This window comes from Salmo trutta, chromosome 32 (assembly GCF_901001165.1).
Source record: "Salmo trutta chromosome 32, fSalTru1.1, whole genome shotgun sequence".
Classification (NCBI taxonomy): Eukaryota; Metazoa; Chordata; class Actinopteri; order Salmoniformes; family Salmonidae; genus Salmo; species Salmo trutta.
In genome coordinates, this window is record NC_042988.1 from 11,067,953 (window position 1) to 11,084,467 (window position 16,515).

General features: G+C 41.7%; 2 protein-coding genes across 9 annotated transcripts in view; one reads left to right on the forward strand and one right to left on the reverse strand.

The window, feature by feature from the left end:
- Positions 1 to 1,805: 1,805 nt before the first annotated feature.
- Positions 1,806 to 10,770, forward strand: tmem98 (transmembrane protein 98). 4 transcript variants are annotated; one of them, XM_029727526.1, is made up of 8 exons: positions 1,806 to 1,953; positions 4,122 to 4,359; positions 4,672 to 4,743; positions 4,988 to 5,119; positions 5,325 to 5,358; positions 5,449 to 5,564; positions 5,662 to 5,721; positions 5,894 to 10,770. In XM_029727526.1, the coding sequence occupies exons 2-8, from the start codon at positions 4,229 to 4,231 to the stop codon at positions 6,093 to 6,095; spliced, it is 747 nt and encodes a 248-aa protein (XP_029583386.1). In that variant the 5' UTR covers positions 1,806 to 1,953; positions 4,122 to 4,228; the 3' UTR covers positions 6,096 to 10,770. The 4 variants fall into 4 exon arrangements, with proteins under 4 accessions (XP_029583386.1, XP_029583387.1, XP_029583385.1 ...); XM_029727527.1 differs by having other exon boundaries at positions 1,806 to 1,947; XM_029727525.1 differs by lacking the exon at positions 1,806 to 1,953 and adding an exon at positions 3,290 to 3,416.
- The window catches only part of LOC115171054 (supervillin), a 38,861-nt gene continuing 32,937 nt past the window's right edge, over positions 10,592 to 16,515 (reverse strand). For all 5 annotated transcript variants that reach the window (XM_029727524.1, XM_029727523.1, XM_029727522.1 and 2 more), the window contains 5 exons: positions 15,087 to 15,242; positions 14,666 to 14,809; positions 12,051 to 12,163; positions 11,660 to 11,815; positions 10,592 to 11,249 (listed from right to left, as the gene is read on the reverse strand). In XM_029727524.1, the coding sequence (XP_029583384.1) occupies positions 11,190 to 11,249; positions 11,660 to 11,815; positions 12,051 to 12,163; positions 14,666 to 14,809; positions 15,087 to 15,242 (629 nt within the window). In that variant the 3' untranslated portion in view covers positions 10,592 to 11,189. The remainder of the gene's footprint in view (positions 11,250 to 11,659; positions 11,816 to 12,050; positions 12,164 to 14,665; positions 14,810 to 15,086; positions 15,243 to 16,515) is intronic.

A 16,515-nucleotide genomic window follows, 5' to 3' on the forward strand; every position in this document is an offset into this window, starting at 1 on the left:
TCACGCAAGGGTGGTACCGGGAATCGAACTTACTATCCTGGCATTGCAAGAACCATGCTCTACCAAAGGGTTCCACAACTGGCGGCCCGCAGGCAAGTGATTTTATTTGGCCCCCCCAAGTTTTCTGAAAAACCAAAAAGAATAAATGTTTAATTTGTATTTTTTATTGCTGGACATAAAAGACTGTAAAAACACCAGCAAATCTGATCTAAGTGATATTAATTTAGGAAATCTGTTTCAAAGTATTCCCACACATTTACATTTTAGTCATTTAGCAGACGCTCTTATCCAGAGCGACTTACAGTAGTGAATACATACATTTCATACATTTTTATTTCCTGAACTGGCCCCCCGTGGGAATCGAACCCACAACCCTGGCGTTGCAAACACCATGCTCTACCAACTGAGCTACAGGGAAGGCCCACACATTATTGAGAGATATATGTGATCATATACAAACGTAAGCAAGGTTTGAAATGATTATATTTTAGCCAAATATTATGTCTGTTTGGGCTTCTTGCGGTCAATTTGCAGTCTACAAATGATTTGTAATTATGTTCCGGCCACCTGACCATCCGCTCAAGTAAAAATCAGTTGATGATCCCTGCTCTACCAACTGAGCTACAGAGGGCTATCTGACTGTTCATTACACTATCTTTCTTGTCTCAATGGACTTTAGGTGTAGCTGCAGGAAGTCATTTGGGCCTGGGGGTGCTGTACATTTTTCCTCCAACGGGGCGGGGACTAATCTTTTTGCCCTCGCTGGTGCTGCAGATGATATATCGTCCACTAATACAGGACTATTAAAGGCCCAGTGCACTACTAAATAAAACGATTAATATATTTTTTTATTAAGAATTTTCAGGAGGTGCTGCAGCACCCTCAGCACCCCTACTTGATACCCGAAGGCAAGGGTTTGAAGGAGTCCTCAACCATTGAACCTATGGCTTGCATGTATTTGATTTCATAATTGATTCAGGGAGTGTGTAACCCTAGCCATAATGTTACGACTATATTGACTGACATGCTCCCCTCCATTTAGCTAATGATTTTTTTTCTTCTTTTTTTTTTTACAAAAAGCTTACCTTTCAGTCGTACAAAAGATGTAGGCTTCCGAGATCTGATGGACGGGTACGCCATCTAGCGGGTTTTTGAAGATCTGCTAAATGTTGCATTTTTTTTAATTAATGGCCAATATCGGAAATGGTAAAACAAAAAACGCATGCATTCTAGAGTTATCAAACATTTTACCAAAGAAATGAATGTTATGATAATAATACTATACCTATCTGTTGCTAATAGGCTGTATATAGCGTATTAATTGGTCTTACAAGCTAGGCCTAGTACTCAGCCGATTGGTCAGAGCTACGTCAATAACGTCAAAAAGGTAGGCTAACAATAAACTATAACCCTAATTATTTATCACCTCTGAAGGGCCCGTGGGTTCGATGAGAGTCTCGTACAACGAAGTTCCTTTTTATAGTTTAATCAGAATCCAAGTGAAGTTAGCCTGGCTGATGTCACATAATAAAGTCTCAGATATAAACTACATATCTCTGATTATAAACTTTTTTTCTTATTACAAAACCCTGGCTACAGGAAGATTTACAGGTTAAATCTTGTGTATGCCTATAAACCCTGTATAAATAAAATAGGCCTATTTCTTAGCCGGTTACAAACAAAGTATTTCAGCAAGCAGACCATACATTCTTGTGCGCGCGTAACCTTAATTATTTGCTCATGCACGGCACTGCTAATTTGAGTTCACTCTTGCAAAATTAGGCGAACTTCCATCACTACTCACTCACCGGCTGCCTGCTCACTGCTGAGCCGTTCACGTATGGCCTGTGCGCGTTCCCGGTTTGGAGAGGTCGGTGCCATCTCCACTCGCCTAGGGGAAAAGGTGCTTTGTTTCTCAAAGCTACAATTCAAGAAAACGGACAAAATGTACAGGTAAATCTATTATTCTCTAACACATTTATGATAGGTGTGTTTAGTTTACTTTCCGTATTCAGAATAGGATGATGCAAGTGTGAATTATATTAGGTTGGGGGGAATTAATTTAATGAATTGTATTACTCTATGAAATTTGAACTGTTCCTTGAGGAACAATAAGGATTTGGGGGGTTATTTGGGGTTCACTGACCTAACAATTCTGCAAATATTGCAAATGCAGTTCTGATATGTAGGAAGTGCATAAACCACAACACAACTGGGAAACTGTAACTTTGACTAGTGAATAGAAATATCTATTTATCATTATTTATGTATTCATTTCAAAGATTGGAGATGATGAGATGAGGCGCTGTTGCTTTTTTTGCGGAACATTGTTCCATGAATGATCTGTAGTTGGAAGTTCAACTCGATTCGAGTACATCTTTGTTTTTAAAGAGCTTGGTCTCACATTGCAGATATTCCTCAAATGACTGGATACACCCCTTTCTCACTATTCCATCATCAACATTGTTGGTGTAGTGAATTTGGGGGTGTGGGAACTGCAATCTGGAACAGAATGTGGCCCTTTGTGAGGGGGCACAGAGATGTTTACATTAAGCCTACAAAATGTCTCCAGGCTCCAGTCTACTGTGTCTCACTACATAACAATCAAAGATGGTGACCACAGAATATTCTTTGGTCAAACGGTTGAAGGATGTCTTAAATTGAAGTACTACAATGTTACGCATGACACACTATAGGCTGGTAGGGCTGGTCAGGTTAATGAATAGTGTTTGGTCCAATGGATCTGCCCAAAATGACAGAATAAAACAGTCATCTGTCTATCAAATCCTCCTTTTGCAATGGAAACAGTGTGGAGAAACCAGTCAAAACTCCACCCTGAGTGAGGGCCTCTGAAGTGACCGTTGGCCTTTGTACAGAAAAGGAGTCCGAAATACTTGATTGAAAGAGAGCGGCGAAAGAACTGTATGATACGGCCAGTGTGCTGTAAATTAACCTGCTTAAAGAATTACAACATTCCAAAGCGTAATCTCATATACTCATCTGGATCAAAATGTTGGTTGGGAATGTTGTAATTCGGTAATTCCGTTGCCCATAGTGACTGTACAAAAGCTGTGTTTCAATGGTGTCTCTCCACTGTATGAGTGCCAACTCATTACAAAGCTATTATGCTGTACCAGAAGTAATTTTGTCTTTCTGCTCATGGCCTCTTATAGTAGTAGTGAGACTCTCTCACACACACACACACACACACACACACACACACACACACACACACACATTGGGCTCCCAGGTAGGGCAAGGCTAGGTTAATGAGTGACTATACCAGGCAGAGGACAGGTACTGTATTTTGTGTAGTCTTTGTTTGACACATCCTGTGTGAAAACTACTCACTGTGGTAAGACCATCAGAAGTACATTCCAGATTCGCACAACTAGGACCTGAGAACCCCAAAAAGGGTAAGAGGGTAGACAGCGGATATTTTTTCTTTTGAAAATATATTGTTTCTTTTGAAAGGATATTGTTTCTTTTGCTGTGTGTATATTTGGATCCTGAACAGCTAGTCGTAAAGTACGTCAGATACCAAAAACACAACACTCACAGTACACCGTAAACAGCTCACATAACTCTGATTAAAAGCTTTTGAGAAACTCTGGTTTGGATCTGAAATAGGTTATAAAGCAGTCACATCATTTATCATGGGTTTCTTGTATGATGTGGTTGCGCCGAAAAAAACCAAACATGCAATAATATGTTAATATCTTCCTATAATGTATGATTATATTATTTTATGTTGAGATTCAGATGTTATGATCAACTAACTGTGTTATATTAATGGGTGTATGTACTCTGCTACAGTAAACAAAACAAACACAAAGGGCTTGTCCGCTGATAGCTTTCTATGAGTTCAGATAAAGATCTGAGTTCTGTTTGCTTTTGGAGGTGTTTCATATTTAGTGACCAAGTCACAGGGCATGTTCTCTGTGGTTTGTGAACTAGGCTATATCTAACTACGTAGTTGCACATGGTCGAAATGGAAGTTGAAGTAGGTCGTTTTCAGATAGCTTCTCAGCTAAAACGTCTTTAAGATGTAACCATACGTCTATAAATCAACTGTCTGTAACTTCTAAACTACCAACCACTAATGACCAACTCCTCCACAGATGAGCGACCAGCCATAACCACCAAGCCCAGAGAACCAGAACCCCGGTCAGAACCCCTTTCTCTCCCCCTGTTGCCGACTGCCGACAACCTGGGACCCGTCGTCACCATGGAGACGGTGGTGATCGTGGCCATTGGGGTGCTGGCCACCATCTTCCTGGCCTCCTTCATTGCCCTGGTGGTGGTGTGTCGACACCGTTACTGCCACCCCCACCACCTGCTGCACCACTTCAACTCCAAGTCAGTGCCTAGTATACCTACTAGCTACATACAATACATCTGGGAGAGGAGGGAGGGAGGGATCAGTGGCATCTTGGGTCGTCAGGGTTAGGGCCTTACTCTTAGCCGTGCCTAGTATACCTAGCTAGCTTCATCTGGGAGGGGAGGGGACAGTGGCATTTTGGGTGGTTATGGGTAGTGCCCTGAGTTTGTCCAGACCAGGAAAATTCTTGGCCCTAGTGATGGGGTATGTGGCCTAGGCCCTACAATGCATTAGGTGGTGGTAAGGGGTCCTGGATATAGCTGATTCAACTGTATCCCACTCTTACCCAGGCCCAATGGACTGACCTGCTGGTTTGAAGCTATAAGTCTATGGATTGAACAGAGCGACTTCACAGCACTAAGGTCAAAACGATACACGCGATTAATACTAAGTCAACATACAGGGGCAAAGTTCTAGAGCCAGTAATATTTCTCTGTCTCACTCTCTCGCTCTCCCTCGCGTTCCCTCTCTTTCATACACACACACGCTTCTATTCAGAATACATTCCCTCCCTCTCACACACCTATTCAATACACATTCCCTCCCTTTCTCTCTCACACGCTCTCTCTCTCTTCCCTTCATCAAAACTTCTCTCCTTCCCCACAGACCCAATGTTGACTTGATCGGTGCCATGGAGACCCAGAGTGAGCCGTCTGAGCTGGAGCTGGACGACGTGGTCATCACCAACCCTCACATCGAGGCCATCCTGGAGAACGAGGACTGGATCGAGGACGCCTCGTACGTCTGCCGTGTGACACTGACATGTGCCAGGAGTAGATCAGGCCAGCTGTTGTAGCTATTCGTATATATAGCCTTCCGTGGTTACAAGAGTAATAACTTTAACATGATCATAACATCATCAAGTTCAAATAAGTGATAGATCTCTGACATGATCATACAAAAATGAGCCCTTATTTACAGCTTTTCTCTCTTTCTCTAACAGTGGATTGGTTTCACATTGTATCTCCATCTTAAAGGTAATGTCTATGTGCTGTACGCCCTGCATGAATACATCGTTTTCATTACGATCTAACTCAATGATATTTACACACTCTCTCCATTGGCAGATCTGCCACACCCTGACTGAAAAGCTGGTTGCCATGACAATGGGCTCAGGCGCTAAGGTGAAAGCCCCAGCCAGCCTCAGTGACATCATCACTGTGGCTAAACGCATCAGTCCGAGGTAACTGTCAGGTTATACAGTGCTATCACGTAACCCTTAAATGATCTGACCGTGCTTCGTCCTTCATGACCTCCCATCATCCCGTGTGTGTCTGTAGGGTGGATGACGTTGTGCGGTCAATGTACCCTCCACTGGACCCCATACTTCTTGATGCCAGGTACCTAATGAAGTTTGCTTTTGTTAGATGACATCATTTATAATGGTTTGAGGGGACCAAGATAACTGGGCAAATAGACAATATAGACCATAGCTCTGCTGATGGAACTCATATGATAAGAGGTCTCTGATGGAGAAATTCTAAATGTCCTTTGTCTATTTTGTCCCCTCAGGGCCACCGCCCTCCTCCTGTCAGTCAGTCACCTGGTGCTGGTGACACGCAACGCCTGTCACATGTCTGGCAGCATGGACTGGATCGACCAATCACTGCACGCCGCTGAGGATCACATGGTGGTGCTGCGGGAGGCGGCGCTAGCGTCTGAACCGGAACGGAGTCTACCTGGAATAGACGTGCAGAGAGAGCAGGCTATCTAGAACACAGACATGTACATACGCACATGCACGCACACATTCACATAGACATTGGCAAGCAGGCACATACACTCCTTCTCTGTACATCATACAAATAGACACATTAATGCACATCTCGGACACATTCTCACGCATACACAATGCTTGATAAACACACAATAAAAAAAACTCAACACATTCCCAAAACACACATTCCCAATGCTCTTTCCCACTGTTGTTCTGTGCTGATTTACATACAGATGGGTTGCCAGATAAAAGAAAAGAGCTGGTTTTAGAAACGGATGGGTTGCCAAATCCTTGTGCTATTTTGCTCTTGATCCTTTCACTTTTACCATGTTTCTGGTTTTGTATATAGTTATGTATAACCATAATGCATGTTATGATTAGGATTTATATAGATTTTATGTTACACTCTCAGACTCAGATTGTATTGTAAGTGGAGAGCTCACAGACAGGCTTGTGTGTAGTTGTTGCCATGGACGACTGCCCCCTTGATATTCATTCCTGGGTGTCTTCCATCTCCCAGCAGTGAGCTATAATCCTCTCCGTTAGGAGTGCACAGTCACATGGAAGCTTAAATTTAGTCAACTAATCCATGTGGGGGAAAACCCTAGACACCCAATAGGACCAAAGGCCTGGGAAATACATGCACACCTACTCAGAGCAATACACTCTTACTTAGAGCAATACACTCTTACTCAGAGCAATACACTACTACTCAGAGCAATACAGTGATACTCAGAAAAAAGCACTCTTACTTAGAGCAATACACTCTTACTCAGAGCAACACACTACTACTCAGAGAAATACACTGATACTCAGAAAAAAGCACTCTTACTTAGAGCAATACACTGCTACTCAGAGCAATACACTCTTACTCAGAGCAATACACTCTTAGAGCAATACACTCTTACTTAGAGCAAAACACTGCTACTCAGAGCAATACACTCTTACTTACAGCAATACACTCTTACTTAGAGCAATACACTCATACACTCTTACTTAGAGCAATACACTCTTACTTAGAGCAATACACTCTTACTTAGAGCAATACACTGCTACTCAGAGCAATACACTGCTACTCAGAGCAATACACTCTTACTTAGAGCAATACACTCTTACTTAGAGCAATACACTCTTACTTAGAGCAACACACTGCTACTCAGAGCAATACACTCTTACTTAGAGAAATACACTCTTACTTATAGCAATACACTGCTACTCTGAGCAATACACTCTTACTTAGAGCAATACACTGCTACTCGGAGCAATACACTCTTACTTAGAGCAATACACTGCTACTCGGAGCAATACACTGCTACTCGGAGCAATACAATGCTACTCGGAGCAATACACTGCTACTCGGAGCAATACACTGCTACTCAGAGCAATACACTCTTACTTATAGCAATACACTGCTACTCTGAGCAATACACTCTTACTTAGAGCAATACACTGCTACTCGGAGCAATACACTGCTACTCGGAACAATACAATGCTACTCGGAGCAATACACTGCTACTCGGAGCAATACACTGCTACTCAGAGCAATACACTCTTACTTATAGCAATACACTGCTACTCTGAGCAATACATTCTTACTTAGAGCAATACACTGCTACTCAGAGCAATACACTCTTACTCAGAGCAATACACTCTTACTCAGAGCAATACCCTCTTACTCAGAGCAATACACTCTTACTTAGAGAAATACACTCTTACTTAGAGCAATACACTCTTATTTAGGGAAATACACTGCTACTCAGAGCAATACACTCTTACTCAGAGCAATACACTCTTACTTAGAGCAATACACTCTTACTCAGAGCAATGCACTGCTACTCAGAGCAATACACTCTTACTCAGAGCAATACACTCTTACTTAGAGCAATACACTCTTACTTAGAGCAATACACTCTTACTCAGAGCAATGCACTGCTACTCAGAGCAATACACTCTTACTCAGAGCAATACCCTCTTACTCAGAGCAATACACTCTTACTCAAAACAATACACTGCTACTCAGAGCAATGCACTGCTACTCAGAGCAATACACTCTTACTTATAGCAATACACTGCTACTCGGAGCAATACACTCTTACTCAGAGCAATACACTCTTACTCAAAGCAATACCCCCTTACTCAGAGCAATACACTCTTACTTAGAGAAATACACTCTTACTTAGAGCAATACACTGCTACTCAAAGCAATATACGCTTACTTAGAGCAATACACTCTTACTCAGAGCAATACACTCTTACTTAGAGCAATACACTGCTACTCAGAGCAATACACTCTTACTTAGAGCAATACACTCTTACTTAGAGCAATACACTCTTACTTAGAGCAATACACTGCTACTCAGAGCAATACACTGCTACTCAGAGCAATACACTCTTACTTAGAGCAATACACTCTTACTTAGAGCAATACACTCTTACTTAGAGCAACACACTGCTACTCAGAGCAATACACTCTTACTTAGGACAATACACTGCTACTCAGAGCAATACACTCTTACTCAGAGCAATACACTCTTACTTAGAGCAATACACTCTTACTCAGAGCAATGCACTGCTACTCAGAGCAATGCACTGCTACTCAGAGCAATACACTCTTACTCAAAACAATACACTGCTACTCAGAGCAATGCACTGCTACTCAGAGCAATGCACTGCTACTCAGAGCAATACACTCTTACTTATAGCAATACACTGCTACTCTGAGCAATACACTCTTACTTAGAGCAATACACTGCTACTCGGAGCAATACACTGCTACTCGGAGCAATACAATGCTACTCGGAGCAATACACTGCTACTCGGAGCAATACACTGCTACTCAGAGCAAAACATTCTTACTTAGAGCAATACACTGCTACTCAGAGCAATACATTCTTACTCAGAGCAATACACTCTTACTCAGAGCAATACCCTCTTACTCAGAGCAATACACTCTTACTTAGAGAAATACACTCTTACTTAGAGCAATACACTGCTACTCAAAGCAATATACTCTTACTTAGAGCAATACTCTTACTCAGAGCAATATACGCTTACTTAGAGCAATACACTGCTACTCAGAGCAATACACTCTTATTTAGGGAAATACACTGCTACTCAGAGCAATACACTCTTACTTAGAGCAATACACTCTTACTCAGAGCAATGCACTGCTACTCAGAGCAATACACTCTTACTCAAAACAATACACTGCTACTCAGAGCAATACACTCTTACTTATAGCAATACACTGCTACTCTGAGCAATACACTCTTACTTAGAGCATTACACTGCTACTCAGAGCAATACACTGCTACTCGGAGCAATACAATGCTACTCGGAGCAATACACTGCTACTCAGAGCAAAACATTCTTACTTAGAGCAATACACTGCTACTCAGAGCAATACACTCTTACTCAGAGCAATACACTCTTACTCAGAGCAATACACTCTTACTCAGAGCAATACCCTCTTACTCAGAGCAATACACTCTTACTTAGAGAAATACACTCTTACTTAGAGCAATACACTCTTACTTAGAGCAATACACTCTTACTTAGAGCAATACACTGCTACTCAAAGCAATATACTCTTACTTAGAGCAATACACTGCTACTCAGAGCAATATACGCTTACTTAGAGCAATACACTCTTACTCAGAGCAATACACTCTTACTCAGAGCAATACACTCTTACTCAGAGCAATACACTCTTACTTAGAGAAATACACTCTTACTTAGAGCAATACACTGATACTCAGAGCAATACCCTCTTACTTAGAGAATTTCACGCTTACTCAGAGCAATACACTCTTACTCAGAACAATACACTGCTACTCAGAGCAATACACTGCTACTCAGAGAAATACACTCTTACTCAGAGCAATACACTGCTACTTAGAACCCGGAGTCAAGACAAGCCTCCCTACCAGCTGAAGGTGTTGGGCGGCTTTATGCTGACCGGTGGTGCGATGTTATTGGAGCATGGCTAGCTGCCTCTCCACGCATGCCTAATACCGTAGCTTGAACTGAAACCCAAGAGCAGTAATCACAGTATAACCCAGCTTTACACACACACTGCCCAGCCCTAACACAGCTCACAGAGCTGCGAACACTGCACCACACACTCAAGCTTACAGAGCAACTGTAACAGAGTTCACACACTGCTAACCTAAGGAGCAACTGTACACAGTGATACACACACTTACGCAACAAGACAGCATGGAGACTGTAAATACACACATTAGAGTTTATAGGCAAAACTATATTGTTAAGCACACGGTCAAATCAGGTGTTTTTTCACTTTTGTCTTTCTGAGAAGATATGCCTTTTGTGCCTTTTTCCTTCTTATAATTCAAGCTCTGAAATAATTCAAGCTCTGAAATTCAGCCTAAGAGAAGACTGCCAGTAAACTGCAGCCTACATCAGATAAGCAGAGCTCTGTGATGGAATGATATTGATTGAGATGAAACATGAAGAAAGTGGCCAGTCCTTTATTTTCCTGGTTTCCGTTGTTTATTACAATTGATTGCTTTTGTATGTAAGCTCTCCTGTGTTTTCTCCTCCCCACCCACCGTTCGTTAGGGATGTTTCCTTATATCCTGTCTTTTTCACCTTTCTCTTTTTTTCCCCTTCATTGATTTGTACAGGTAAATGAAAGTTTCATAGGAAAATGTGTAATGCTGTTTCTTCCTCTTTTTAATTAACATTTCTGAGGGAATCCACAGTCAGTAAGAAAACCACACACTCATGTAAACTCTAGGAATAAGAACATGGATCCAGTTGATTGATTGGGGATAAGGATGGTTGTCCTTCTGTTTGAAGGTATAGGCAGTCTTGTCTCGCTGCAAGCGAGAGCGATTGGCTGAGAACGAATAAGGCCCTAAAGCACCATACTTAAAGAAGACACACAGATACAACTTAAATACAGCTACAAAGAAAACACTGTACACGATTGTCATCACCTGACCAGAAAATATCATTCTCTTAAAAATAGAAAATACAAAAAAAAATTCTCCTCAGGATATGTTGACATAAATAAAATGGGATCTTTTTGTGTTTGTTTAGGTTTTCAATAGAGTCCTTTGCTTTTTTTCAGGCTGATTTGTTTCCAGTTTGGGAGGGAGTCATACTCATCTTCATCTTCAAAATAGTCTGAAACATATAAACAGACATTACTTCAGATACTGGAGAATACTGGAGAAAAGCAAGCATCCACTGGTCTTAGGGATGAACGTTTTGTGAAATATTGACATAGAACCTACATATGTCACAAGGTTTTATCATCTTGAGACTACCACAAGAAGATGTTTCAATTGGCCATATCATTAAGACGTTAGTGGTGCGCCCTAGTGGCTGTCAGGTGTAGCTGCACTCTGTTTAATATAACGTTATAATACTGTACGAAACATTCAGCAGACAAATTTATCCAAAGTGTGAATACATAGTCCGTGCATACACTTTCATATGAGTGCCCCAGTGGGAATCAAACCCATTATCGTGGCGTTGCAAGGGTCATGCTCTACCAACTGAGCCACACAGGACTAGCGTGTTTGTGTGTCAACCTGGAAGTCGTGGTCGGAGAGGTATATCTCCAGGCGCTGGGGGTCCACGCCCTCTGGCAGAGGGGTCTGAAGCAGCTCCTCTAGGGGGTACTGGGTCTTACTGAGCTGGGCCAGGGCGTCCTGCACCAAGGTCAGCTTGACCCGCCCAGCCTTCCCCTGGACAACAGCATTCACAAGTCAGCATATCTAAATCTAAAACATACCTGACTTTGAAAGACAAAGACTGTGGTGTTGCTATGACACAACAGTCTTTACCCAACCAGATAATATTGAACTGTGTTTACTGCTGTTGTGAAGTTATCACCGATGATGCTACTGATGCGTACAGATGCTATTATTGATAATGAAAATGATTTTGAGGAGGAGGACAAATAGTCCTCTTTTCCTGTACCTGTGTGGTGGGTGTGGGTCTCTTCTCCCAGCGAGGGAAAACGTTGGTGAAGGTGAGGGGTTCTACTCCGTCCTGGATGAGGTAGGCCTGAAGGGGGCGCCTCGGGTTCCTCTCTAAAACACCACCAACACACCCAAAACCGTCAGAGAACCACAGAACAACTTAAACCCAAACTACAGCATATCCCCGACACACTCCAACCATCTAAACACCTCAGATTAAAATCTGGACCTCGAAGTCAGTTCCACTGCTTTTTTAATTTATAGCATTGAATGGAATAGGATGGAATTAATCCCTGATGTTGAACTAGCCTTTTCTTACTTCCACAACGCATTCCAGGACGTATGCTATAGGCATGCCCCTTTTAAAAAATTCTGGATTAAGGGCAGAGAGAACCCATGGTTTATTAAGGAACTTACAAAAAACAGAAGGGAACGAAATGCTATGTGGGCTAAAGCAAGAGGGACTGGTTTGGCAGATTATTGGATGGCTTTTAAACGTCTTCGAAATATGGGTGTGGCTATGATCCGTAAATTGAAAGCAGACCACTACCTGAAATCTACTTCACATAATTTAAATTATCCATCCAAATTCTGGAAAGTAGTGAAAGGTTTGGAGTGCAAAAAAGATAAACAGCTTCCCAAACAATTGTTGGTAGACACACAGATTGTAACTGAGAGAACCTCCATTCTGAAAGCCTTGAATCAGCATATTTTGGATGCAGGCAGTTTATTGGAAAAGGTCAAAGGTATAATTGAGCCCTATGAATTTACCTGACACCCCTGTGCACTCCACCAGGTTCTCCTTTTCATCCTTCTCTGTTTCAGAAGTGTGTAAAGCCCTGAAAGAAATTGATGGAAAAAATCCCCTGGTCCTGATGAACTAGACCCCCGCTTCCTGCATCTAGCTGCAGACATCATTTCTCCCCCCTTATAATGTGTTTTTAACCTCACGCTTAATGTTAAGGAAATCCCCAAGTTATTGAAATCTGCTTTTGTACTGCCTCTCCTGAAAGGTGGAGATCCTTCGCTACTTGACAACTATCGACCTATATCAAAATTGTCTGTACTGTCTGAGGTACTGGAGTCCTTAGTTAGTAGGCAGCTAAAGGCCTTCTTCCAAGAAAACAACATCTTAAATGGAATGCAATCAGGTTTTAGGTCTGGCCACAGCACTGTTTCAGCAACATTGAAGGTTTTAAATGACATCCACTGTGCTCTTGATAGAAGTTACATTGTGTCGTCTGTCTTTATTGATTTGTCGAAGGCTTTTGACACCGTGGATCATGCTGTGTTAGTGCAAAGGTTAAAATGTTGTGGAATTACTGGTCATGTTCTAGATTGGTTTAGAAATTACCTATCAAATAGTACACAATGTGTAATGACAGATGGTTGTAAGTCCGTAGAGGTGTGCTCAGGTGTTCTGCAAGGTTCTATTTTGGGACCACTGTTGTTCATTTTGTATATCAGCAACATTGGGGATCTTATTGAAACAGCGGATGTTAATTTTTATGCAGATGATACTGTTCTTTATTCAAGTGGTAGTAGTTTATCTTTAGCTTTTGAAAATGCCCAAAGAGCATTTAACATCATACAACAGAATCTGTATGATTTAAAGCTGGTTCTAAATTCGAGTGAAACAAAATGCATGGTATTTTCAAGTGCCAGGCATGTTACTAATCATGTCACTGCTACATTGGCTGGACATACTACAGAGCAAGTTAAAGTGTACAAATATTTGGGTGTGTGGGTTGATGAGAAGCTGAGCTTCACTGTGCCTGTAGAGAACTTGATAAGGAAGCTCAAGCTGAGAATAGGTTTTTATTACCGGCAAAAGGCTTGTTTTTCTTTTGAGGCCAGGAAGGAGCTGGTACGATGTACATTACTGGCGGTTTTACATTTTTGTGATGTTATATATATGCAGGCCTCAGCCACTACCCTGAGAGCACTTGATTCAGTGTATCATGCAGCCCTCAGGTTCATCACAAATCAAAAACGTCTAACATATCATTGTGATCTCTACAGCGCTGTTGGCTGGTCGTCATTGACCTTGCGTAGGCTTAAACACTGGTATACACTGATTTATAAGGACATATTGGGTAAAATGCCATTTTATCTCTGTTCTTTTTTAGTCAGGTCAGTAAATAAATATCAATTACGGTCCCATTCTCATTTGCTTCTAACAGTACCAAAAATTAGAACAGGTCATGGTAGAAATAGTTTTAGTTACTCAGCTCCGTAGTCCTGGAATTCTCTCCTGAACATTTACAAATTCTATGATCTTGTTTCGTTGGTGGAGTTTAAACACTTGATCGATGTATATATCATAGAAGAGTGTAATTGTCTTTAGGACAACTGTTTTTAGTCAAGACTTTCGTGTTTTTTTACGTAAAATGTTTTTGTTGTACTGTATGTGTGTTTATAGTTGTGTTTAATGTTGTGTTAGTAAGTTGTTTTGTCTGAAACGTTGTTTCCCCTGCTGCTATTGGACCAGGTCTCTCTTGGAAAAGAGATGTTATCTCAATGAGAAAAACCTGTATAAATAAAGGTAAAATAAAAAAATATATATAAATCAACTCTTCTATTAGCTGACTTGCTTTGTCTACATGCTCTCACCTTTGCAGTACTGGAGCACTGTCTGCATGGCACACCTCCTCTCATTAGCCCAGCGGATACAGGCTGAGCCAGCGGTCTGACTGTCCTCAGGCTCACCTGCCTGCCACAGATACAGCTCCATACAGTTATCCAGCAGGAACAGGGCTGGAGAGGGATAAGAGAGAGAGCAGGAGAAAGAGAGAGAGAGAGAGAGAGAGAGAGAGTGAGTGAGAGGGAGAGAGAGAGACAGCGAGCGAGAAAGAGAGTTAGAGAGAACGAGAGAGGGAGAGAGAGAGAGAAACAGTGAGAAAGGGAAAGAAAAGGAGGGATATTAGGTGAGTGTTTTGTACCTCAAATCCCCGTGATAACAATGGAAGTTGTGTTTATGAGTGCTTGCATGCATACATGTACATGTGTGTTTGGGCATTGAGCGGACACTCACCTGGCTGTGGCACAAAGTACAGGCTCTCCTGGACAAAGGGCATCGCCATGACAACTCCTGGCAACCGGGCAGGGCTCTGCAGCTCCTCCCCCTGGAAGGTTCCGGAACGGGCGCTCAGATGGAAGAGGCGTGGCGTGAAGTTATACTTCCCTGGATCTGAGAGATAACAACACACAGCATCTCATCACACCAACCTCTCAACCTTCCAGCACTCAGTCAAGTTCAGCTGGTGTATACCTTCTTACATTAGTCATATGTGTGTTCATTTAAAACGAAGACATTTGGGCTGGGATATCTGTTCAGGTTATTCTGAGCTTTCAGGTATTCTGTTAAATACTGTGCTGTGAAAAAGTACTTGCCCCCTTTGTAATTTTCTCTACTTTTGCATATTTTTAGGATTGAATGTTATCAGATCTTCAATTAAAGCCTAATATAATATAAAAGGAACCTGAGTTTACAAATACCAAAAAAAACGTATACTTATTTAATTTAATTAATTAACAACGTTATGCAACACCCAATTCCCCTCTGTGAAAAAGTAATTGCCCCCCTTACACTCAATAACTGGTTGTGCCACATTTAGCTGCAATAACTGCAACCAAATACTTCCTGTAGTTGTTGATCAGTCTCTCACATCGCTGTGGAGGAATTTTGGCCCACTCTTCCATGCAGAACTTCTTTAACTCAGCAACATTTGTGGGTTTTCAAGCATGGACTGCTCGTTTCAAGTCCTGCCACAACATCTAAATTGGGATTAGGTCTGCACTTTGACTAGGCCATTTCAAAACTTCAAATTCGTTGCTTTTTAGCCATTTTCATGTAGACTTAATTTACATTTTACATTTTAGTCATTTAGCAGACGCTCTTATCCAGAGCTACTTACATTTCATTTCATACCTTTTTTTTCTTCCATACTGGCACCCAGCGGGAATCGAACCCACAACCCTGGCGTTGCAACCACCATGCTCTACCAACTGAGCTACAGGGAAGGCCGTGTGTTTGTCTTGCTGCATGACCCAGCTGTGCTTCAGCTCACAGACGGATGGCCTGACCTCCTGTAGAATTCTCTGATACATGTCTACTAAGAGCCATGACTACATGGAACTCTGATGGAACTCTACATGGAACTCTGATGCAAGCAGTAGAATAAGATTTAAAAAGCAGGTAAAAATACACCTTATGGAACAGCGGGGACTGTGAGGTACAGACACATGCATACGCATACAGTGGGGGGAAAAAGTATTTGATCCCCTGCTTATTTTGTACGTTTGCCCACTTACAAAGAAATTATCAGTCTATAATTTTAATAGTAGGTTTATTTGAACAGTGAGAGACAGAATAACAACAAAAAATCCAGAAAAACGCATGTCAAAAATGTTATAAAATGATTTGCATTCTAATGAGGGAAATAAGTATTTGACCCCTCTGC